Below are 25,604 nucleotides of genomic sequence, written 5' to 3' on the forward strand. Positions count from 1 at the left end.
GTTCTATACTCTATCCTGACTTCTAGTGACCTTTCACTGTGTCGTCGAGGATGATGTTGTACGCTGAAATACGCTGGGAGCAGGCGGTAGCTCAGCCTACTGTATTGGACCGATGGATATGCTTATACAAGTGACAGTGTATTAGGATGTATTATATGTATGCTGGTGATGTCGCAGCGCGCAGCGTTTGACTGTATTTCGGGCTGCGAAAGAAGGTTCATACGCCGACTTGGTGCCGAGTAATGCCATGTATCTTACCATGATTCTCGAAAGCTAAACTGCCTCTTGTGTATCAAGTCATGATGCCATGAGCCTCTCCTATATTAGTTATGATTCCTTGGAACAAACTGGCTCTTCTGTGATCAGATTTATGATTCAGCGCCTTTGACTGCCTCTCCTGTACTAGAATCACTATACCCTGACCATGACTGCCTCTCCTGTATTAGAATCATGATTCCCTGACCGTGACTGCCTTTCCTGTATTAGAATCACGATTCCCTGACCCTGACTGCCTCTCCTGTTGTAGAATCATGATTCTTATACCCTGACCTTCTCTTCTGTCCTAGAACCGCGACTCTCAGACCCCTGACTGCCTCTCCTCCATTAGAATCATGCTTCCTTGACCCTGGCTGCCTCTCCTGTCGCGAGAGCCGTTCTGGGAACATGAGTGGTCACCCACTTGCAACACACACTTGGCTGTGAAAGCAAACCCACAGTCGGTGGCGCTCAAAAAAAAAGAAAAAGAAAAGAAAAATAATTTCAAGGGAGTGAAAATGAATTGCTATATTTTTTTTCTCTCTCTTTTTACGGGACGTATTTTATTTCGCAGTTCTCATCCTGCTCTTCTGTGTGGTACGTAGAGATTTTACTGGACTGCAGCACACACCTTGGCCTCACATCACTCGCCCCTAACGTCTGTATAAGAAGACTCCCTCTGTTATGTATATGCATGTGCACCTCCATGCTTGTGGCCTCGGGTGGACGCATGGTGCAAAGTGATCACGTTTGGACGGTGAAGTGCGATTGCCGCACACGGACGCATGTCAGAGAACAACATGCTGACGCCAAGCAGGACCTGGCACGGTACAGATGATGGGTGGTGGGACGTGTCCACGTGGGGGAGGAGGTGGACCCCCCTCCGGACCACTCCACACCAAGCTTGCTTTGTTCTTCTCACTGAGTCTGAACTACGTTAGGACTCTCTCTCTCTCTCTCTCTCTCTCTCTCTCTCTCTCTCTCTCTCTCTCTCTCTCTCTCTCTCTCTCTCTCTCTCCACAGTGGGTCTCAAGTCTCGACAGTTCCTACCTGGTACGTCTTCCTTCTTCCAGTGTGATGATATGGTTGGCTCTTTAGAATCAAAGAGTTTTAACAGCTGTTCTTCCTCGGCTCGCCAGGTTCGCTCTCTGCACGTGCTCTCCCTTCCTGCCATGTGTTCTCCAAGTGTTGTGTTGCACGCCTGTAGTATGATCACAGCCATGTGCCGGCCTCCAAGCATGTGTCTTGCTCTGTTAACAGTGAAGGCAGACCTTTGATCGCAGTGTAATTAGATGCGAAATTCTGTTAGAATTTGTGTGGACGTGAGTCCATATGTTGTGTGTGTTTGTTTCGTGCATATTTGCAGTATCCCTGGCTTTAAACATTGTATTTACAACCATTCCTCTGTATCCGAACCGTAAAGTCCCGTATAATCCATTTATAGATTTTTTCCCCCCATCCACTGTAGTGCACATGAAAAGTTTCTCTTTTGCCATCATGTAATTATAAAAAAAAAAAAAAAAGCTGTCAGAACCGTTCATTACCAACCCAGATTTTACGAGTTTAGAATCCATGGAAAATATTCTCCCATTTTTTTGCCGTTTGTCAGACGGCGTTTTCAGATTTTTTGTTACCAGATAACGTCACACTGTTTTACATAGGCGGCGATGGGCCCAACCTGCTTCTCCCCCTTGACCACGACGGTACGACTCCACCACGAAGATATGACTCTTGAGCAGGACGGTACGACCCCTTCGGGTGTCATGATCTGGCTTTGTAACCTGACCCGTGAGGGGTCAGGCCAAAGGTCATATCCCATTATTCCCAAAGGGTCGTACCGTCGAGGTCAGAGGTCGTACAGTCGAGCTCAGGGTTGTCGCGGTCAAGGGTCGTATCGTTGCGCTCAGGGGTTATAACATCGTGGTCAAGGGTCGTACCGTTTTGGTCTTGGGCTAAGAGAACGGATGAGTAACAAACAGTAGGAGCAACTCACACCATAACGGACACATTAGCAACACTCGACATACTATAAAGTGCAGGTAACTCACAGTGGTGGCTTTGTAACTCATAGACGTAGTTACAGTGACACCTCATATACAGAGTATAAGACAATGGTTGCACTCCTCCTGTGACACATCCATCATGTAGCACTCCTCGTCTGACACATCCATCCTGTAGCACTCCTCGTGTGACACATCTATCCTGTAGCACTCCTCGTGTGTGACATCCATCCTGTGGCACTTCTCTCATGTGACACATCCATCATGTAGCACTCCTCGTCTGACACATCCATCCTGTAGCACTCCTCGTGTGACACATCCATCCTGTAGCACTCCTCGTGTGACACATCCATCCTGTAGCACTCCTCGTGTGTGACATCCATCCTGTGGCACTTCTCTCATGTGACACATCCATCCTGTAGCACTCCTCGTGTGTGACATATCCATCCTGTGGCACTTCTCTCATGTGACACATCCATCCTGTAACACGTCTCTCATGTGACACATCCATCCTGTAGCACTTCTCTCATGTGACACATCCATCCTGTAGCACTTCTCTCATGTGACACATCCATCCTGTAGCACTTCTCTCATGTGACACATCCATCCTGTAGCACTTCTCTCATGTGACACATAGCCATCTTGCAGCACCTCATGTGATACATAACTCGCTTAGAGTGGCTGTAACATATGTATCAACACTTACACATCAGATAATGGAGAGATAACCTGTACAACATATGATCATTATGATAATGATAATAATATGATGATAATAACCACATCAAATATTAGAGAAAAAATGATATCACAACTCCAGATAACATGAATAATACCATTAATATCTGAATTTCATCTAATGAAGTTAATGATACCCATGATGAGGTAGCAGTGTACCTGAAATTGCCGCTGATTTACGTAATCGCTTATAGAGGACAAAGACCTTTGCCTCGATATATATGGGAGAATGTTGGTAGCTCGTCCTCCCCTCCTTCCAACCCCCACCCCTCACCCTGATGGCATCATGTAAGCGCCGATGGCCGTACAAATGATCTCCATTGTGTGACGTCAGCCAGTTTTGTCAGTTAGATATGACGTTGCGACCATTCAGGACAATCATGCAACCCCTGGTCCATGGCCCGACGGTGCGTGATATGCCCCTTGGTGGTGATGAATGGTGGCCAGGCACTTCGACATAACGCTTTGGACTCAGGTCAGACAGAGGCTGGGTCGTCCCACGCAAGGGTCGTATCGTCGTGCTCACAGGTCGTGCCATCGTGGGTTAACAAGACTCACGGTGACGTCACCAATAGCCACTTTATAATTCACTCATAATGATAATGATAGCGACAATAACAACACCCATGGCCGCCAAAGGTTGTGTCGTGAGGACGCAGGGTTATATATATATCAGGCCTCTCGTGATGCCCTCCTTCACCCCTGACCTTTGACCCAATATTCGGCAGCACAGGCCACCTGTCAGCACATCCAATACTCCTTGATTGATGACGTCTCCCCACCCACCAGACTCATCATCGTTGATCATCAGCGATATTCGTCACTGATACTCATCAGGGAAACACCCAGTTGCAAATGGTTTCATGTGAGTGGAACGTTTGGTAATAATCATCCTTTAAATCATATTCAGTGCTTAATGTGTCGTAATTGTCCAATGTATGTTTGATATATGTAGTCTGGAGTCTCGCATAGAAATCCAGTATTCGATGGTTGTGAGATTCACAAATACGAAAATTGGTTCTTGTGTTGTTGGTTGTGACGCACCGCTGAGCCACGAGTTGTGCCACCACCGCGAGGAATTTACCCACTGGAAAACAAGTTTCCTCCACTATAGTGAATACTTGATGGGCGGAGTCGTGAATGATTAATTCTCTTACCGTATGGCGAACGATGAAGGGTTCAGTATTTCATATTTCTACGGTCATAAGTATGAATTATATCTAGGCTGAGTTATCCTTTGGTACAGAAAAAATGAAACATAAATGATGCAGAGGGTATATATATAACACACCTCATGAAGGATAAACAAAGTATTGCCACTGGAACCAGTTGCGGCTGTCTTTCAAAACAGGAGAAAGGGCAAAAACTTTGTTTGATTAGAGAGAAGAAAACCAAATTGATAATTACGTGGAGAAATGCCCGTAAAATCCATAACTACGGAAGCTCAAATATAGTCAGGTGTGAACTTGAAGCGACGTGTTTGTCAAACCTTGTATTTATGGTTTTGCGCATGACTGATATTATAGGCAGGTCGTTACACGTATTAACAATCCTAGTTTATGATAAAAAAAAACTTTTTTAAAGCCTTTGATTATTTCAAATTGCGTTGTAGACCAACTCCTCCTGTCAAGGGCAGTTTAGGGCAATTTATATGGCTGTCATAGGAATTTCAGACCCATTTTATCATTTTAATGGTGAGGCGACCAGAACAGAACAGTAAATTGCAAAGTGAGGATGTATTTCTGTATTCAGTGCTAGTGCCTGGAAACCCAATCTTTCTCCTCCTTTTATTGCTTTTGTACACTGCTTACTTGGCTCTCGATCGTCAGACATTATTATACCTACCTACCCCCCTTCCGTTATTTCCATTATATTCATCAAAGTGCATATTACGGATAGTCGTTTATCTTTCACTCGCAAAACATATCTGAAAGTCGATCTTAATCACCAACTGCCAGTTTTAGTGAGTGTAATTAATTCAATATTACTGTAATTTGCAGCCTACTAGACAGCGTAATTGGTTAATGAAATTAGGATCGTGTGGATAACTGTGGAAATGAGAGTGGGGGATAGGAGGGTATGTGGGAATGAATTGAGAGGCGGGGCAAGAGACGTAATAACTCAATCCGCGTTTTCAGCGAGAGCGGTCAGCATTTTCTTAGTGTAATCCGTTGACAAACTATAGCTCATAACTAAACGTTGTACATTTAATTCAAAATATGCATCAACTGCTGGTTACCAGTTTGTCCCAGCTCATCGCTCATCAGTAACGTCTCCAACGGTTGACGGTGCCGAGTCTAGCCATGTAATCAAGTTGCTGATTGTGATGATTATCGTATAGGTTTTTTCCTCGTTCGATACGTACAGAATCATGATTGGTTTTAACGATAACGAGTTGAAATTAGTGTCGGTGGAACAAAAGTAGCTCAGTTCGGCGCGACTCATGTCACCGACGTTAAATGTAAAACTTGCCAAATTGTGATGGTTTCGATCCGATGTTGTGGGATCATGCTGTCCCAGTTTTCCCGAAGATGCTTTCATTCTGATATTCCTAACTTTTTTTTTCGTGATTTTTTTTTTCCTGATATACCTATCTACAGTTTTCCCATAATGTTCCCTTACTGATGTATTCCCATACTTTTACCCAGGGTCTGCCCTAGCGTTTTGGTGGCCGGCCCTAAGTCTCTTATGGGGAGGGGGGGGGGTCTCTCCCTCCGCCGTTTAAAATCCCCAAGATCAAGAGCTTTAGGGGGCTCGGGGGCATGCCCCCGGAGAAATTTGAAAATTTAGGGTGTCTGGGATAGCGTCTTCTTTCTGAAGACTGCAATATAACGGTCAGGACTAAGGGGGTCCCTTCCCTCTCTGCTACCCCAGCTACATGTACGTCGCAGCAAATATGTGTTTGGTTGTATTTCTATCAGCATTCTTGATAAGTGTAAAAACATCAAATTTTGTACCTTTAGATGTTTTAGAGTATTATCAGATCTGCAGAGTATCACATGAATTCTCATTATTTGGTTTTCATACTTACTGCTTAAGAAACATTGGCGTTTAGAATAGATTTTTGTGATGATCATACGAAATAGAATTACGTTACTGATGTTTGGTTACATATGGTAATATGCAATGATTCTGTTGGACTTGGCTAAGATTTAGACATGGAACCATAATAACCCATTTGAGTAAATGACCTTCACAACATCTCCCTTAACAGCTTAGTAACTTTCCCAGTAAATACACTTCCATAAAGAAACAGACATTTCGGTTAAGCCGACAGCATCACCATATGTTCACCTGCTCACGTTGATTTGGCGCAGCCGCCCAAGTGCCTGGCGACCAGTGGCAAGTTCCACGCGCCTCAGTTTTTTGTTTCCAATTAATGACGATTGTGACGCGTTCCCACGGTTTTATTTCTATATCTGGATAACTTTTGCAAAGGATGACGGTGTCATTTTTGTAAATTATGTCAAAAAAACGTAATTAACCACCTCTAAAATAACTTTTGATTGTAATGAATCTCAAATACCTTAGTAATTCACCATATAGAATTATTGTTACGATGTAATTACTTTTCGTCTACAGTTGGGTTTGATCTATGAGTTTTACTTCAGTAGTCAGTGCAGTTCTGTTTCAGTGACTTACAAAGGAAAAGAAAAATAGTTTCGCCACAAGCCAGGAATGCAAAGCCCCTGAGTACGACTTCGCTATCCTTGAGCACGACATTACGTCCATGGGCGCGGCGTTACAGTCACAGTGCAAATTACTGTCTTTTAGAACGACTGTACGATCCTAGAATATAGATATTACGATCCTTGAGCACGACTTGACGATCCTTGAGCACGACTTGACAATCCTTGAGCACGACGTTGCAACCCTTGAGCACGAAGTAGTGATACCTAAGTAAGACGTTACGACCCATGGCGTAACTTTTGACATGGCCCATTAGGGTCAAATCGGAGGCCTGGCTTAACAAACAGGATTGTCGTGTGCTCAAGAGATTAATATTAAAAAAAAATTAACATTCCGTTCTAATCGTGATTTAATGCTTCGCCACACGAGAATATGTTAATGCATATAATTTCCAGCATACATAAATCCTCTTCTTATATGACAGGCTTACTTTACTGAAATTAAGATAGATGGGAAAAGTTTGTTTTTCTCGATTACGAGATAAGAGATTGCCTTTTAGGTCAGCGTATGCTCGTTGTTAGAAATTGTTCTAGTCATAAGTGTATAAGTTATTATAAGTGTCCACTTTGTAGATCTCACGACATTGACAGCCCCCACTCCCCATCCGACCGACTAGCCTAGCTTTAACACATAACTAGACTAGCGTAGCTTCTCACATCCAACCCAACTGGCCTAGCCTCAAACAGCCAACCTGTTTAGCAAGTTAGATTATATAAGAGTGTGGATGGCCCCGAGTGACAATGATCATCTCTGCAGGAACAAGGCATTAACCAGTCATTAATGAACGATGAGTCCCACTTTGGGTGTGCGCCCCACTTTTCCTGGCTCCGGTGAAATTAAACTTCTACTCATTTCCTGAGCCGAGCAAATTGAGGAAAATTAGCCACGCCTCCTGTTCTCATCACGTGGAAGTCCCATTTTAATGCTTATTTTGGCGCTAATTAGTTCTTTACTGTGCCATCGTCACATCATCTTAATTACCAGTTAGCGGTGTCTAAAAAGTTACTTGTTTGTGCCTCATTCCTGTAATGTGATGACGTCATTCGGGCCAGTTAGGATGGAGTGATTGGGGTTTCGCTTACCGTCTCCTAATACCACTTCACCTGCGCTTCCTTCCCTCTCCCCTTCATTGCTTCTTTCACGTTTCTTCGTCCTATACCACTCCTCCTCTTTCTCTTCCTCGTATGTTTTAGTATTCTACTTCCCTTCTAATTTGAATGATATCTTCTCTCTTAAGTCTTCGTGCTGGTCTCCTGGCTGTATCTCCCTGCCTGGCTGCCCACTGACTGGAGGTTCTCCTCCGTCAGTGTCAGCAGCAGGTCCGCGGTCGGTGTTGTGTACGTAACATTCCTTCCGTCACTGAGGCGGTGTGTTTAAACTGGTCATTATTATAGCCTTGTTCCTGACGCCCCTGGTTCTCAGACAACTCCGGCAGTTTCTTTAAAGGTTGTTGCAAATAATTCTTGTTTCTTTTTTGTTTTCATTTTTTAAGCCCGTGTTTGAATTTTGAATAGTCTAACTTTGCTTTTTGTTCATCTTGGAACGTGATTAAAATTTCCAGGAAAGCTCTTGAAGCTTCTTTGAGTCCTTGTCCCGAGGCTTATCTTCAAACTTGTGTTGGTAAGTTTTGAACAAATTCTCGAATGTGAGAAACATGACAACAGACGCTGAACTCAACCTCTGCTGGAGCATTGGGTTGACTTTACTTCATATTTCGACCTTACCGTAGTGTCGACCCATAGTTTTGAGGTTATTGTAGTTCATGTTAACCTTACTTTAGTTGATGTCGACCCTCAGATGTCGATCTTATTGCCGTGTCAACCTTACTAAAGTATTTGTTGACTTCCTGGTGCGAAACAGGTATTTACCCTGAGCTCGGGCCCCCAGCCCATTACCAAGCTTCATTATGACAAGGCTGGATGCCTCCTGCCAGGTAATGTGTACCTGGTGCTCAGGGGCTTGGCAGAGACCGGGATTGGCACCAGGACGGGATACGCGGGGCAACCGTCACTGCGCAAGTATTACTCCTGTAGAAATTTATATAACGAGTGCTTCTGTCGGTATTATCTTTAGTTTCCAACACATTACTGTTCGGTACGAACCGTGGCGTTCTTGAACCACCTGTCGCCAGCTGTTTACTGCCTTCTTTTGGGAACTTCGTAGGCACCTGTTGATCCCCTCGAGCACGAGGGGGCGACCCTAGAGTACAACATAACAGTCCCTCGTCACGACGGCCCGACTCGTGGTTATGATGGCCTGGCCTTCTGCCATCAAAGGCAGGGTTCGTATCCTCTTGCTTAAGGTCTTACTCATGGGGGGGGGGGGGGTAATGTTAAAACTGGAAGATTTCAGGACTGCTGTGAGTGTGCACTTCCTCGCGTTCCCCACCTCTCAACACCTCCTGTAGCCCACCTTCCTCTATCCTTCAGTTCCTTAAGGCTATGACTAACGTAGCATCTTCTTCCTCAGGACACGGCCGGGCAGGAGCGGTACAGGACCATCACTACAGCTTACTACCGAGGCGCCATGGGTTTCATCCTCATGTACGACATCACCAATGAGGAGTCCTTCAACAGTGTCCAGGACTGGTGAGTGTGGAGGCCTCTACTCTTGCAGTGACTAGGCCTTCAACAGTGGCCAAGAACTCTCGAGTTTTGAAGCATATCCTGTTAGTACTAGCCAGTTCGTCAGCGCTGTGCAGGGCAGGTGAGTACTGTAGCGTTACTCTCCCGCTAGCCAGTTCTTTATACAGTGTCCTGGACTGGTGAGTGTTGAAGCCTTTTCCATTACCGACCACTGACCGGAAGGGAGATTTACCCCCGTGTGCAGCGACGGAGGACGATCGTTTTCCCGTAATATATCGCTTTTCCCCCGATGATTATCACCTCGCAGCAGTGAGACGACATGTCACTGCCTAACATGTGTCGCTAAAAAAAAAAAAAAAAAAAGTGGGGTCAGCATGTCATGGTAGTGCACCAGTGAATGATACGTTGTGGAGCTGTGTCTGTGAGTTGTATCTGTCTCGCTGTGGCGCCGTGATGAAGGATGTCCCCCTTCCCCCCAAAGGGTAATCTGTTGCCGTCCTTCCTGTTGACCTTGACACACGACCCGGATTTCCAGGGATCACCGCGTGTCCTGCGGAGTATCAACGTGAGATCCTATCATGATGGTTTACATTATCTTGTCCCACAAACTTGAATGCACAACTTTGTGCCTACATACTTATATACGTGTGAATATTCCTGTACATTAGCGTTACTAGACATATATGCGCCACAGAGACAGACAGCTAGACTCTATGCCTATGTATGTTGCATTTTCGGTATACATGCATTTGCACTTAAACTCTTTACATAGGAAAACACGTTCATAAAATAAGTTCCAAGAGCCGTCCGTTAGTGAGTGTGTGTGTGTGTGTGTGTGTGTGTGAGAGAGAGAGAGAGAGAGAGAGAGAGAGAGAGAGAGAGAGAGAGAGAGAGAGAGAGAGAGAGAGAGAGATTAGTGTTCAGAGTCTGGAAGTTTCCACATATCCGATCAACTTTATTACCAACGTGTTCAGGTCTGTGGTGGCTTCCTGTGCCAAGTCCTCATAACTGTAACAGTTTGCTTCCCCACATTATGACATCACTTGATGACAGGGAAGAACGGCGAGGAAGTAGGTAAGTGACTTCGAGTGGACGTATTTCACAGTATGCCCCACACGGGAAAAACAACAGTTTCGCAGATAGGTCAGCGGTTTTCGTCGGTATGATTTACAAAAGAAAGAAAATGCACTACGTGCTAAATGAATAATAATAAAAAAAAATGCGCATTTCAGGTTAGAATCCCTTAATAAGCATCATTTCATGCATGAGAAAGAATTACGTCGTGCGGGATACATCTCACCGTGAACGACCCAATATACTCTTGAAAAGGACGAGAACTGTCTGAATTTCCAGTTTGATGAGCCAGTCAGACTGCTCGTCTGGCTCCATCCTTTGATGTCCGGACTGTAATGAGGACCACTAACGAGTGTATTCAAAATATAGCTTATTGAGGTCGTGTATACCGGCTCCCAGAGGCTCCTGGGACCATCATTGAGGCCATGTATACCTGCCCCAGGAGGCATTATTTAGGTCATGTACATCGGCCCCCCGGAGACTCCTAGAGCCACCATTGAGGTCATGTATAACCGGTTCCCGGAGACGCTATTGAGGTCATGTATACCGGCCCCAGGAGGTGCTGTTGTCATGTATACCCCAGGAGGTGCTGTTGTCATGTATACCGGCCCCAGGAGGTGCTGTTGTCATGTATTCCGGCTCCAGGAGACCAAGCCTCTGCAGATCTTAGAGATATTAGTGATGTATATAACCCGCCTCCGGGGTGGATGTTCAGCCCTAGGGTCAGTGAGTTGGTCGGCATGCTAGCATCCACCCACCCACCCACCTGGCCCTCCACCCTGTCCTTGCTTCTGACCCGCCCGGATATTGCTGAGGGATGTCCTGCGTTGTCTTCCCTAGGGAGAAGATGGTATAGGGGAGGAGACAGTGATGGTAGCCGGGGGAGGTGGCTGCTTCCGTGCCGAAAGACCCGTGTGAAGGATGCGTTATGAGTATGTAGAGGAGTTCACGGACTCACAGGGCAGGTTTGGTTGTGTGAGGACACTCTCATAAGGGGTCGTGAGTGTTTGAGGTTGGATGTGGTAAACAGGAACAGTTTTGTGTGTGTGTGTGTGTGTGTGTGTGTGTGTGTGTGTGTGTGTATGTGTGTTTTACAAAGACTTTTGTGTTCTGTTTCTTGCTTACAACATCTGGTGTCAGTGCACACTACCATTTTTCAGGTCTGAGCACAGTGTTTAGCATCTTGGTGCCACTCCCCTAAACCGTTGTTTAACCCTTCGATCATGACTCTACGACCCTTGAGCACGACAGCGTGACCCCTTAGGTGCGATCATCTGGCCTTTGACCTGACCTGGAAGGGTTGCGCTGTCGTTCTCAAAGGTTCGTTTCGTCGTGCTTTAGTGGTCAAGGCCGTCATTAGGGTGGCAGCTCGAGAAAAGAGAGCCAGGTCGTAATCCACAATAACGTGTAACAGAAAAGAAAGTCAGAAACGTCCTGTGTTATTGTTCTGTCTCCTCCTGGCGAGTAAAGCAAGGGGTAAAACGATGATTGCCGGGTAATTACCTTATAGAGCAATTAGTCGTGGTCTTAATCACGATGTAATCAGCTTATATACTAGTTACCGCTCAGTTTACTCAAGTGATCGCTAAGTAATTAACACATGGGCCGAAAGCCGTGCAAACTGATGGTAAGAAGAGCATTGAGGAATTGATCCCACGATGGTACGGCCCATAAGCATGACTGCAGATACTGAGAGATACAGTTTTGAGAGGTGGTTGGCGTCACAATAGGAAGAGGTGCATACATATTGTTGGCGTCACACTGGCGAGAGCGATGCATACTGTGGTCGCCAGCATCACCCTTTGTCTACTCTACCCCTTCCATCTACTAAGACTCTTCTACTCACTGAGCTCTCTCCATTCCATCAACTGGGCTCCCTCCCTTCCATCAACTGAGCTCCCTCCCTCCCATCAACTGGGCTCCCTCCATTCCATCAACTGAGCTCCCTCCATTTTCTGTGCCCCTCCCATCTTCTAAGTTCCCTCTTTCTACTGAGGCCTCTCCATCTACTGAGTTCTCTACACATTTTAAACCCCCTCCATCTAGATGCAACGTGTGTGCTTGTGGCGTGCTGAGTCAGCGAGTGGGTGCTTTGTCTCCAGTGGCCCAACACCTAGCTCTGCAGGCTACCTCCTCACCTCATGAAGGAGTGGACTTCCCCAGTGCCTGGAGGGATTGAAGGGCGAAGGTGGAAAGGCAGGTAGAAGGGGAGGGGGTGGGGTTGCCTGGTCAGGGGAGAGGAGAAAGAGATTTGTGGCAAGGGGAGGAGTGCAGGGCACTATAAAAGGGTGTTGTGTATAATGAGGGGAGAAGACTGTGATGAGGAGAGAGGAGAGGTGTACGAGTACGTAGGACTGTATGCTTTAGAGGTTGGGAGAGATTTATGACGAGTGGTTAGAGATGTATGATGGGAGAGACTGTATTATATTATGGGTGTGTGTGGGAGAGATGTATGATGAGTAGTTAGAGATGTGTGATGAGCAGAGGGAGAGACTGTATATTATGGGCATGAGAGAGATAGATGTATGACGAGTGGTTAGAATTGTATGATGAAGAGAGGGAGAGACTGTGTTATGTTACTGGTGTGAGACAAATGTACATTTTGAAGACACCACCCTTCTTTAATTTTCCCCTACACTTTGACCCAGCCAGCCTTAAATTCATACTTGATAGGTTTTAACCATTATCTGAGCCTCTTATAACCTCTCAGGAGGTCATAGATTAGAAGGGTCTTACACATCTCTTAAAAAACAGGAAGAAAGAATCTCATATCTGAGTGCAGTAGTAGAGGGACTGCACCATTGGCTGCCCCTCAGGAAGGCTGCGACATATGAACTTTAGGTGGACAGAATATGTTGTAAATGTCAGGTGGTAAAAAGAGACATTACGGTATATTGCTGCTGGTCTGGGCAGACCGCAGGATGGGTTTGGTTGAACGGGTCTCCTGACACTGCTGTGCCTAGTGTTCAGGGTGATAGAAGCCTGAGATGTGACTGACTGTGTTGTGAGAGTTTGTTTGTGTTAGAGTTGGAGAGTTGTGAGAGTTGGTGTCTAGTGTGAGAGTGAGGTGTTGTCTTGTGAGTGTTTATATGTTTTGAGAGTTGTTGTACTGTGAGAGTTTATATGTTCTGAGAGCTATGTGTTGTAAAAACTTCTTTGTTTATACTGTTTCTATAATGTGAATGCAGTTAGGTTATAGAAGCTGGTTTGTGTGAATGTAGGTGTTTTGTGAGGGTTAGTGAGTTGTGAGAATTGGTGTATTAAAGTGCTAGTTTGTTCCTAAAGCTTTAGTTTGTGTGGTTATTTTGTGGAGATTGTGTTGTAAAATCTGGTGTGTTATAACAGTTGATGTTTTGAGAGTTTTGTATTATGAGTTGTTTTGTAAGAGCATGTGCTGTATTTCTTCCCTTTTGATGTCTTCCGGACACCATCTTGACACTTCTTAAACACCTTGATGCATACCTTACAGACACTGTTTTGATGCCTTCCATTGTCCTTATTGATGCCTTTCAGATACCTTCTTGATGTCTTCAAGAGCCACTTGTTGCCTTTTTCCTAGTGCCTTCCAGACTCCCTGTTGATGCCTTCCTGACATCCTCTTGATGTGTGACATGTCTCTTGTCTTTCAGGTGCACGCAGATCAAGACATACTCTTGGGACAATGCCCAAGTCATCCTCGTGGGCAACAAGTGCGACATGGAGGATGAACGAGTCATCTCCTACGAGAGGGGCAAACAGCTTGCTGACCAGCTTGGCCTCGAGTTCTACGAGACCTCAGCCAAGGAGAATATCAATGTTAAGGTCGGTCATGAGAAGGCTGGAGTCAGTCAGGAGGAGGCTAGGGCTTTGTTAGAAGGCTGGGAGTCATTCATAGACTGTGGGGTTGGCCATGAGGAGGCTAGGGGAGAGGGCTGGTCAGGAGAGAGCTAGGGGATTAGTGAGGAGGGAGTATTGGATAGACAGGGAGTGATAGACGGGAAGTTGTGGAGTATCGATAGATGGGAGGTTGTAGGGATGACAGCCAGGAAATAATTGGAGTATTAGATAGCAGGTTGTGGAGAAGTGATTGATAAGAGGTTGTGAGGGTGATAATCAGGAGGTTCAGGGCATTGATAGACAGGAGACTATACTGAAGTGACATATAAGGTGATGTGGGGAGTGATTGACAGAAGGTTGTGGGAAAGTAGTTGACAGGGGGTGTTTGGGTAACAGATAACAGGATTAAGGGGAGTGATAGACGATATGATATATGGCAGTGATAGATAGGAGGTTGTGGAAGAGTGACAGACAGGAGTTTATGGAGTGAGGGGGGAATAGTCATGGAGAATGAGACGAGGGAGGTAGTTTAAGAGAACATGAATGTGGGTTCAGCAAGGTGCAGCATTATTGTTAAGGTCACGAGGAGGGGAGGGGGGATTTGAGTGTTAAGTAGTGTACCTACCCACCTACCAGTCTACCTACTTACCTGCCTACCTTCATACACACTTACCCACTCACTGCAAAAACTGTAATACAGGAGGGCAAATGATAGGGAGAGGAAGTTGTGGGGAGCTAGTGTGTTAGAGAAAATGTTGGGTAGCAGATATATTATGGGCAGTGTTAGGAGCAGGTATGCTAAAGAAAATGCTGGGAAGCAGGTGCATGAGAGATAATGTTAGGGAGTAGCTGTGTGAGTTGAAATGCTAGGGAGCGGATGTTTGAAAGAAAATGTTGGGAAGCTGATGTGTGAAAGATAATGTTAGAGAGTAGGTTTGTTGGAGGAAATGGGAAGCAATTGTGTGAGTGAAAATGTTAGGGAGCTAGTGTGTGAGAGCAAATGTTAGGGAGCTTTTGTGGGAGAGTAATTTTTAGGTAGATGGTGTGAGAGGAGATGTTTAGGAGCAGGTGTGCAAGAGGAAATGTTAGGGAGCAGGTTTGTTAAAGGAAATTTTGGAAGTAGGTGTATGAGAGGAAATGTCAGGGAACAAGTGTTTGAGAAGAAATGTTAGAAAGATGTGTGAGAGGAAATGTTAGGGAGCAGATGTATGAAAGGAAATGATGAGCAGGTATGTGAGAGGATATGTTGGGAAGTAGATGTATGAAAGAAAACATTCTGGGAGCAGGTGTGTGAGAGTAAATGTTAGAGAGGAAGTGTATAAAAGAAAATGTTGAAGAGTAGGTTAGTTTAGGCAAATGTAGGGGAGATGTGTGAGATGAAGTGTAAGGGAGGAGTTATATAAGGAGAGATGTTAGGGAGGAAGTTTATGAGACAAAATGGTAAGTAGCAGGTGTGTGAAAGAAAACATTAGGGAGCATGTGCGTGAAAGAAAATGTTAGGGAGCAGTTGTGTGAGAGGAATTGTTGGGGAACAGATGTATGAGAGGCAGTGTTAGGGAGCAGGTGTGTGAAAGGAAATGTCAGAGAGAACATGTGCCAGAGAAAATGTTGGAGAAAACATGTGCAGAAGGGAATTTTAGGGAGTAGTTGTGTGAAAGGAGACTTTGTGGAGCAAGTGTGTGAGAAGAAATGTCAGGGGGCAGTTGTGTAAGAGGAAATACAGTGCAGGTGTGTTGGAGAGCAGGTGTACAACATGGAGAATATTTTGGAGGGAGTGTGTTAGAGAAACCAGTAGGAGCAGGAGTGTGAGAGAAAATGTTGAAGAGCAGGTGTGTAAGAGGAAATAGCAGTTGCTTGAGTTGAAAAACATTAGAAGCAGGTGTTTGAGTTGGGAAATGATGGGGAGCAGGTGTGTGAGAAGTGATGTGCTTACTCACTTTGAGCTTTATGTGTATACTGACAAAATCAGGGATTTATGTGATGAACTTGCAGTTTATGTGAGTATAAGAATGGACTACTTACTAGCACTGTAAATATTTTGTCATCCACAGAATCGTAACTAAAGATTAGTATTTGGTTTATTGTAACCTTCTTAGCTATTGGTTAATTGCATCAAAAGTGGCATACTCTCAGCTGCTGTCATGATAGCAGTGTTTATTAGGAATTTCTTAGGAGCTAGGGAATAAGGCAGACCTGACCTCTGGCTCACAGTGTGCTTCTAGTGTGAACTTGAAGCCCAAGAAAAAGAGGAAAGAAAATTTTTTTTTCATATCCTCACACAGATCTAAAGAAAAGCATCTTGAGCAACAGTTGAGCCACATAGATAGGTAAGGTAAATTTGTGACTTCGATGGGAAAAAGAGTACAGGATATCAGTCAAAGCTGCTGCGGGATCTGCATTTTGCTCTTCTTTGAATGCTTTGTCTCTTGCTATCAGTAATTCATTAGACAAACATCTGCAGATATCCAGTGTCAGTAATGTCATATGTTTTACTAAAGATCATTAGTTCACATTAGACATCGATTTTACTTTTTTTTTTTTTTTTTGAGGTTATGATGTAAGTAATTTTGTACCTTAGAATTGTTTCACAACTGGAAGTAGTGCACATTAGATGGAGCTAACTATGAACTATATACAATTTTCTCTATACATCACAGTCAGATATTCACTTTCAATTAAGAATTTGCATTATTTGAGGCCATGAAATATAAAGCTCAGTCAGTACAACAGAATACTCATTAGTAGGAAATGGTTCAGAGTTCAGTTGAAGGTTCATGTAGAATACTGCTCTTTCATCTTTTCTCTAATGTGTCTTTGGGAAGAAGTTTTCCATCCCAAGAATGTGCTCACTTGTGTACCCAGGGGTAGCCATGAGACTCACCAGTTTAGATCTCATCTGTGGGGATATCTTTGGATCCAGCTAGGTGTGCCTTTTTCATTACAACTTCAGACATTGAAAGGGACTTGTGACTATAATCATATAATAAACTGTTTCACCATATTCATTATGAATACAGTTTGGCACATTGGTTGCCCTAAGGATGTAGGTACCACAGTCTAGAGACCATGATGAATCTGCATATGAAAGGAGCCCACTGCTTAATGATGATTCTGTTGTATGAGGGACCTGGCCCAGGCTCTCTGTGCATGACAGTCTTAAAAACTTTTTGAAATGATATAAACAAACATAGTACAGATGTTTCCAGTTTACTTACAGAGTGGCAGAAGAGGTTGTCACTCACTGGGATCATGTGTGACATTTATTTATACCATGTTAGTTTATGTTAAATGGAGGTGACTGCTGTGTAGCAAAGTGATGGTGTGCTTCAGTTTGATACATATTGAGTATGCTTTACAGCAGATTTAAACAATTTCTTATTAGATTTAATGATGCAAAGAAATGACAGTTCAATAAGATTGATTGATATAAATTTTTACCTTTGTGATGTTGGTGACCTCAGCAACAATGCTTTTCAGCCCAAAATATAGTTGTAACCTCTGCATTGTGGACCAGGCAATTCTAAATGATTCTGGCTAATGCTTATGAGGAGGCATAACTTTAAAGGAGGCTTTTCCCAAGGAATATCATGATACAAACGAGTGATCAACACATTATTTGAACTAAAAGTCAAATATAAGCAACTTAACAATATTTCAGGTCATATTATTAAAAATTCTAAATATTTAACCCATTCATATAGATTTCTTGATACAGCTTGAAAAAAGTCAGAGCAATTCATGAAAGATAGAGCTGTGCATGTGAGGGTTGATATGGTGAAAATGAGTCAGATGAAAGAATTTAATGACTCTAGAACCCAGTGTTATAAGCCTCACTTTATCCATAATTCTTGACTAAATGAAAAAGAATTGACTTGAAGTTGTTTCAAGGGCATTTTTGTACATTCTTATACCTCATGAATAATGCCTTCATTTATTTTATAAATAGCCATCTTGAGAAACTGTTATTAGAAACAAAATTTTCTATATGTTTGCTCTAGTTGAGGCTCTATCTAAGGCATGCTTTGCAGGCTGTGTTTGAGCGGCTTGTGGACATCATCTGTGACAAGATGTCGGAGAGCCTGGACACCGACCCTAGTCTGGTAAATGCCAACAAGGGCACGCGACTCACGGAGAACCCCCAGCCACAGAATGGGTCCTGCCAGTGCTAACACTCTGGGGACCACTATACTTCCTCATCTCTCCCACTACCCAACTTACCAACCACTAGCCACGCCACAACCATATACACACTTACACCACTCCCACCACAAAACCAATACCAGGCAGCGCAACAGTCATTTACCAAGGTGTTTCCAGAGGAGGGCCTTCTTGGGACCTCCATAGTGCTGCTCATGCTTTTGCCACATGACAAGATGTGCAGCAGCAAATGGGAATAGAAAAACATTTTCATTTAGAATCCATTTTTTGCTCTATGTAACTGAATATGTATTTCCAAAGGTACGAACAAGGATTTAGCACAATAATAATTATACTAAAGCATTTTAGGTCATTTTGCTCGACCTTGTTTGTGTTACTTCAGAGAGGCTACAACTGAATGTTTCGAGGTTGACTATTATAATAAGAATGAATGCTGTAAATACACACACGAGTTTTTGTCCCACTCTATGTCCCTCGTATAGCAAATTGATAATTACCTTGGAAAATCAGAATTATTTGGATAAAACATCATGTTGATCCATGAAGTCTGCATTCTCAGCCACCTGATGTTTAGTGGCAAAATGAGTGAGTAGATGTTTGAATACTATTGATAGTGTCTTCATTTGTGTAGATCATCTACCAGTTAGAATACCTACTAGGTAGATTGTCTGCCAGGTGGATTTTTGAGAAGATAGAATATCAAGCAAATAGATTCTTGACCATATGTGAATTAGGGTGTAGATGCAAAAACTATGGCTGCATTTGTATTGCTTTGAACACATATTTTTTCTAAGTGTCACCATGTCACTAATGTAAATTGTGAATTTGGAGACATAAATGTGTTCCAGTAATCATTTTAAGAGTTTGACTCACAGTATCTACAGTTACTGAAGGTACAGTCTATAGTAAGAGCAAATAGATCACCTCAGCCACTCAATCTCGGACCTCCAGTTTATAACTTTATTTGTAGACATCACATTCTTTTCTTCACTTTCTTTAATGTTAGTTTCTTGCCGTGTAATTGTAATTATTGGTCTTTTTCATATTCCATTCTCATATTTTAATTTATTTCTCTATAGTCGTTTAATGAACATAGACTAGTTAATAAGACTATAAGGTGTATACACATGAAATATAAAACACAGTGAGTGTATATGAGTTATACAAAGTAATACAATGAATAAAGAATTTTCAGTGATAACCAATAAAGGGCCTTGAAAAATATTTGTGGATTTAGGGGACATATCAGTACACCAGTAACAGTTAAGGAGATTGTAAATCTAGAAAATAGATGAGATGTAACAAAAGATATCCATTCCTTTTGGAAAGAAAAGTGTAAATAGTTTCCTCAATTTTCTGATTTCTGCATAATATTATCATGAAGAAATTTTGAGCCCTTTTGGACAATAGGGCTTCCAGTGGGAAAAAAAGTTTTTGTAATCACTCCTTATGTCCATTTAATAACTTAATTTCTTATAAACTGTCATCAACAAGAGTTTCTATGATTAAAAAAGGTTGTGTTTATATATATATATATATATATATATATATATATATATATATATATATATATATATATATATATATATATATATATATATGTATATATATATATGTGTGTGTGTGTGTGTGTGTGTTGCTGGACTCTGCCTGCTTGAAGTTACAGTATGAATGGAGACACCTTTGGCGAGGCTGTTTCATCATAAGTTGATGAAAGAGAGCATAGTCTTGTGAAATAACTTCTTTGTCCCTTGCTATTTAGTGCATCACAACCTTTAATTGCCAGAGCCGCTTTTTAAGGGGCCCTGATGAAATAACTTCTTTGTCCCTTGCTATTGGGTGCATCACAACTTTGAAATTGCAAGAGCCCCTCTATAAGGGGCCCTGGGATTGTATAATTGACAGTAATGATAATTTTTTTCATATTTATTTGCCATTTTGTTATGAGGTAACCTCAAGAACAGATGAAGAAATTGCTTCATTCACTCACAACTCAATAGCTGTCATTTGTGATGTGCTCTGCCTGCAACCCTCTATCCACAACGAGGCCCTACAAACCTTTCTGTGGTTACCACATACTATTTCATATGCCCTGGTTCAGTCCATTGGCACCATCATTACTTGTATAACATATCATTCCAGTTCACTCTATCCTGTGGATGCCTTACACCCTCCTGCATCTTTGACCCTGAGCAGTCAAAACCTTTTTCATTTCATCCTTCCATACCCAATTTGATCTTTTCCTCCTTATTCCCTTCACTTCCGATACATATACTCTAATTTTTAACTTCTCACTCATCCTTTTGATATGTCCAGACTATTTCAGAACACCATTTTCAGCTCTGTCAGCCATACTCTTCTTATTACCACACCTTTCTCTTACTGTATCGTTCTGTATTTGATCAGCCCTTCTCATACCATATATTTTTCTCAAACATTCCATGTCCAACACATTCAGTCTTCCATACATTCTCGTCAAGAGCCTATGTTCCACATTTGTACAATGCCATCAGGACTACTGTACCTTCAAACTTACCCTTCTTCTCCTTCATGGTGATGACTTATCTTTCTGCACATTCCTTAATGTTTCCAGGACCTTTGCCCCCTTCCCCACCCTGTAACTTACTTTAGCTCCCATGGTTTCATTTGCTGCCATGTCCATTCCCAGATATCTAAAACACTTCACTTCCGCCAAGTTATCTCCATTCAGACTCATACCCCAAAAGTCACCTTTGGTGAGATTGTAACATTGCATTACAAACTCACTTTGGAACTCACTTCAAAGGCATCCTTTATTTCTTTACCTCTGATTATAGCACAGTTTTGAACCTACAGGAGCCTCTTGAGAAGGGGTCGAAGTGTTATATGAATATAATGATGATTATAATGATAATAATGATGATGATAACAATAATACAAGAAGAGGAAGAATTATGTATTAGTAATTATTGATGAATGTAGTAGAAATATAATTAGGATGGTTCGAGGAATATGGCACCAATCTGATTGGTTAATTGTAGAGCCTAGCATTATTATGACATGATAGCAATACTTCTTTCATATATTTAATTGAACTCTTATGATTGCAGGTTTAAATGCTGGGTTAAGTTTTGAATAGATTAATGGAGGAGTGCAGCTCCTAACTCTATTCCTACTTTTGTAAAGTGATAATACTGGAGAGGATTTCCAACCCCCTATCCCTACCCAGTAGTTGCCTTTCACAACATGCAGGAGATATGTAGTCAGTATACTTTCTCCACTATCTCCAGGGTAAGATGGGCTCCTTTGGATGAGAAAATACTCACTGATACCTTACTCTTCTGTTCTCTAATTATGATACATCTTTAGACAAAGTAATTTTATATGAAAATGTAATTTATAAAAGGTTTTGAAATTTTCCGTATTTGCTCCTATGGTGTTTAAGTGCATTTAAGATACACGTTACTGTTTCTATATCATTCGATATGTAAATAATTTCCTTATATAACCCCAGGGCCCCTTCTCCAGGGGCTCCTACAGATTCAGGGCTGTGCTGCAATTACTACCAGGGAAAGGATAGACTCCTTGGAGTAAGTTCTTTGATTAGATTGTACTCTGATGGTACAACCAAAATGAATTCAGATTCTCATCTAAACCACAAGCAAGCGATGCTGTTTCCTGTGGGGCAGGGTGGTGCTGGGAATGGATGAAGACAAGCAAGTGTAAATATGTACTTGTGAGTCACAGGGTGGGAGAGGGGGCGAAGGTTCTGGGAGCAATGAAGAATGTGTGGAAAGAGAGAACATTATCTCAGAGAGCAAAAATAGGTATTTTTAAAAGAATAGTAGTTCCAACAATATAATATGGTTGCATGGCATGGGCTATTGATAGAGTTGTGTGGAGGAGGGTGGAAGTGTTGGAAATGAAATGTTTGAGGACAACATGTGGTGTGAGGTGGTCTGATCAAGTAAGTAATGAAAGGGCAAGAGAGGTGTAAAAATATAAAAAAAAAGTGTGGTTGAGAGAGCAGAAGAGGGTGTGTTGAAATGGTTTAGACTTATGAAGAAAATGAGTGAGGAAAGGTTCACAAAGAGTAAGTGTCAGAGGTAAAGGGAACAAGGAGAAGCAGGAGACCAAATTGGAGGTGGAAGGATGGAGTGAAAAAGATTTTGAGTGATCAGGGCCTGAACATACAGAAGGGTAAGAGGCGTACAAGGAATAGAGTGAATTGGAATGATGTATACTGGGGTTGATGTGCTGGCTTTGGACTGAAACAGGGCATGTGAAGCATCTGGGGTGAACGATGGAAAGGTTTGTGGGGCATGGATGTGGATAGGGAACTGTGGTTTCGGTGCATTACACACGATGGCTAGAAACTGAGTGTAAATGAATGTGGCCTGTTTTGTCTGTTTTCCTGACACTACTTCGCTGAAGCAGGGGTTAGCGATGTTGTTTCCTGTTGGTCAGGGTAGTGCCAGGAATGGACGAAGGCAAGCAAGTACGAATATGTACATGTGTTTATATGTTTATGTGTGTGTGTGTAAGTATGTGTATGTATATGTGCATGTATGGGTGTTTATGTATATATATTATGTATATGAGTGGATACGCCATTCTTTGTCTGTTTCCTGGCACTACATCGCTGACCTGGGAAACAGCGATTAAGTATAGATAATATATATATATATATTTCTTTCAAACTATTCGCCATTTCCCGCATTAGCAAGGTAGCATTAAGAACAGAGGACTGGGCCTCTGAGGGAATATCCTCACCTGGCCCCCTTCTTTGTTCCTTCTCTTGGAAAGTTAAAAAAAAAAAAACAAGAGGGGAGGATTTCCAGCCCCCCGCTCCCTCCCCTTTTAGTCGCCTTCTACGACACGCAGGGAATACGTGGGAAGTATTCTTTCTCCCCTATCCCCAGGGATATATATATATATATATATATATATATATATATATATATATATATATATATATATATATATATATATATATATACCCACCCACATAGACATGTATATACATATACGTCCACACACGCACATATACATACCTATACATTTCAACTTACACATATATATATGCATACACAGACATATACATATATACACATGTACATAATTCATACTTGCAGCCTTTATTCATTCCCGTCGCCACCCCGCCACACATGAAATGACAACCCCCTCCCCCTGCATACGCGTGAGGTAGCACTAGGAAAAGACAACAACAGCCACATTCGTTCACTCTCAGTCTCTAGCTGTCATGTATAATGCACTGAAACCACAGCTCTCTTTTTTTTTTAAGGACCTGCACTACATCCAGTAGCAGGGAAACATAGACATCTTTGGAGTGAGAAGTTCTTTCATGAGACTGTATTCCCAGTGATTCTTACTTCCTGCCCCAGGAGTCCCTTCTTTCTTTATAAGGCTTCTGCATCTCTCAGGAAGCCAGCCATATGAACCAGCCAGGACCATAGATCGTAATGTTTAGTGATGTGCATGCTTCTCTGTTCAGAGGGTTTGGGGAAATTGAGTAGTAAGTGCTTGTTGTCTTTGTTGTGCAAATTGCATCCTGGTCATGAAGGGTCTTGGGGTATGTTGAAACAGTATTTTTAGTATTGTAGGGATGTGTAATGTACAGAAAAGTGTTAATCATGTTTGTCTGGGAAGTGTGGCTTCCAGTAGGTGTATGTCTGATGATTTGGAGTTTAAGACTGAGTTCAGAGGGTGGTTGTTTAGTGCTTGGGTTATTTCAGTGTATTTATTTGGGAGTGTCATATGTTTTGGGGGTGTGGGTTTTCTTTGAGTAGGGATAGCTGTATTGTGAGGCAGGGATAAGCTTTGAATTTATACCTGGGTGTAGGTAGTTAGTTATGGGATGGTTTAGATGGGAGGAGTCTAGAACTGCTTCATAAAATTGAATATTAAGCATGTGGAGGTGGGTCTGTATTGGGATGATTTTTGTTTTACTGAGTTGGCATTGTGTGGTTGCTAAGCAACCATTGATTGTTCTGAGTGCAGTATTGTGGATTTATTGCAGCTTTGATATATATGCTTTTGAGAGAGTAGAAGACCAGGTAGATGAACCACAGTTTAAGTTGGAACACATGGATTGTTTGTAGAGGATGTTATGGGATTCTTCTTCTTATCCAAATCTGGTGCTAGTTAGTGTTCTGAGGGCTTTTAGTTTGTGTGTTGCTTTTTAGTTGATGTTAATAGTGTTAGGGAGTGAATGTTTGTTATGTGTGATGCCTAGATTGGTTGGTGTCTTGTTCAGTTAGAGTGACTATAATTTAAGGTGACTGGAGAGTGTGAGCTGGATTTGTCTGTCTGAGTATAAAACTGTGATTGAAGACTTCTTTAGAGATGCAGACATTCTGTTCTGTTCTGGGTAAGCCATTGCTCCAGTTGTGTGTGTAAAGTGATGCTGTATTTTTGTTGTTGCTACAGTGGTGTAAGATGTTGTGATGTAGTTATGAGGTCATCTGGATTTGTAAGGACATTCATGTTGCTTGCTAGGGTTCATGAGAGGTCATGTTTAACTGCCCCAGGGCCCCTCACTGAAAAGGTCCGGGTGTTATTCATGACCCATTTTCCAGGGACTCTTGCAGCTCAAGGCTACATTACACTGTTGATGATTCAGCCCCTCCATAAGTGGCTTTTCATATGCTGTGTAACCTTGACCTTTTAATATTATTATTATTATTATTATTATTATGATAACCCAAGGTCCTCATTTTAAGAAAGAGTCCTGGTGTTACCCAAGACCTCTTTCCAAAAGCTTCTGTAGACCGAGGCTGTGCTTCCAGGGAAATGGGCACTCACTTGGAGTGAGAAGCAACTCCCAGTGATACAGCCTTGCTGAAGTTGACTCTTCACTTGTATTGTAACCTCAAGGAGACTTTTCCAGTGGGGTGTAGTGGCACTGGGAATGGATAAAGGCGAGTTAGTATGAATAATATATGTATATATGTATATGAATGTGGTTTGTATATATATATTTATATATATATATATATATATATATATATATATATATATATATATATATATATATATATATATATATATATACATATATATATATATATATATATATATATATATATATATATATATATATATATATATATATATATATATTTTTTTTTTTCTTTTCTTTTAAACTATTCGCCATTTCCCGCGTTAGCGAGGTAGCGTTGAGAACAGAGGACTGGACCTTTAAGGGAATATCCTCACCTGGCCCCCTTCTCTGTTCCTTCTTTTGGAAAATCAAAAAAAATGAGAGGGGAGGATTTCCAGCCACCCG

At 42.3% G+C, this 25,604-nt stretch overlaps 1 protein-coding gene across 3 annotated transcripts in view; it reads left to right on the forward strand.

The window, feature by feature from the left end:
* Positions 1–19,538, forward strand: part of Rab3 (RAS oncogene family member Rab3) — a 145,095-nt gene extending 125,557 nt beyond the window's left edge. For all 3 annotated transcript variants that reach the window (XM_071684026.1, XM_071684025.1, XM_071684024.1), the window contains exons 3-5: positions 9,153–9,271; positions 13,972–14,143; positions 18,187–19,538. In XM_071684026.1, coding sequence (XP_071540127.1) covers positions 9,153–9,271; positions 13,972–14,143; positions 18,187–18,327 — 432 coding nt within the window. In that variant the 3' untranslated portion in view covers positions 18,328–19,538. The remainder of the gene's footprint in view (positions 1–9,152; positions 9,272–13,971; positions 14,144–18,186) is intronic.
* Positions 19,539–25,604: the final 6,066 nt, after the last annotated feature.

This window comes from Panulirus ornatus, chromosome 37 (genome assembly GCF_036320965.1).
Source record: "Panulirus ornatus isolate Po-2019 chromosome 37, ASM3632096v1, whole genome shotgun sequence".
NCBI lineage: Eukaryota > Metazoa > Arthropoda > Malacostraca > Decapoda > Palinuridae > Panulirus > Panulirus ornatus.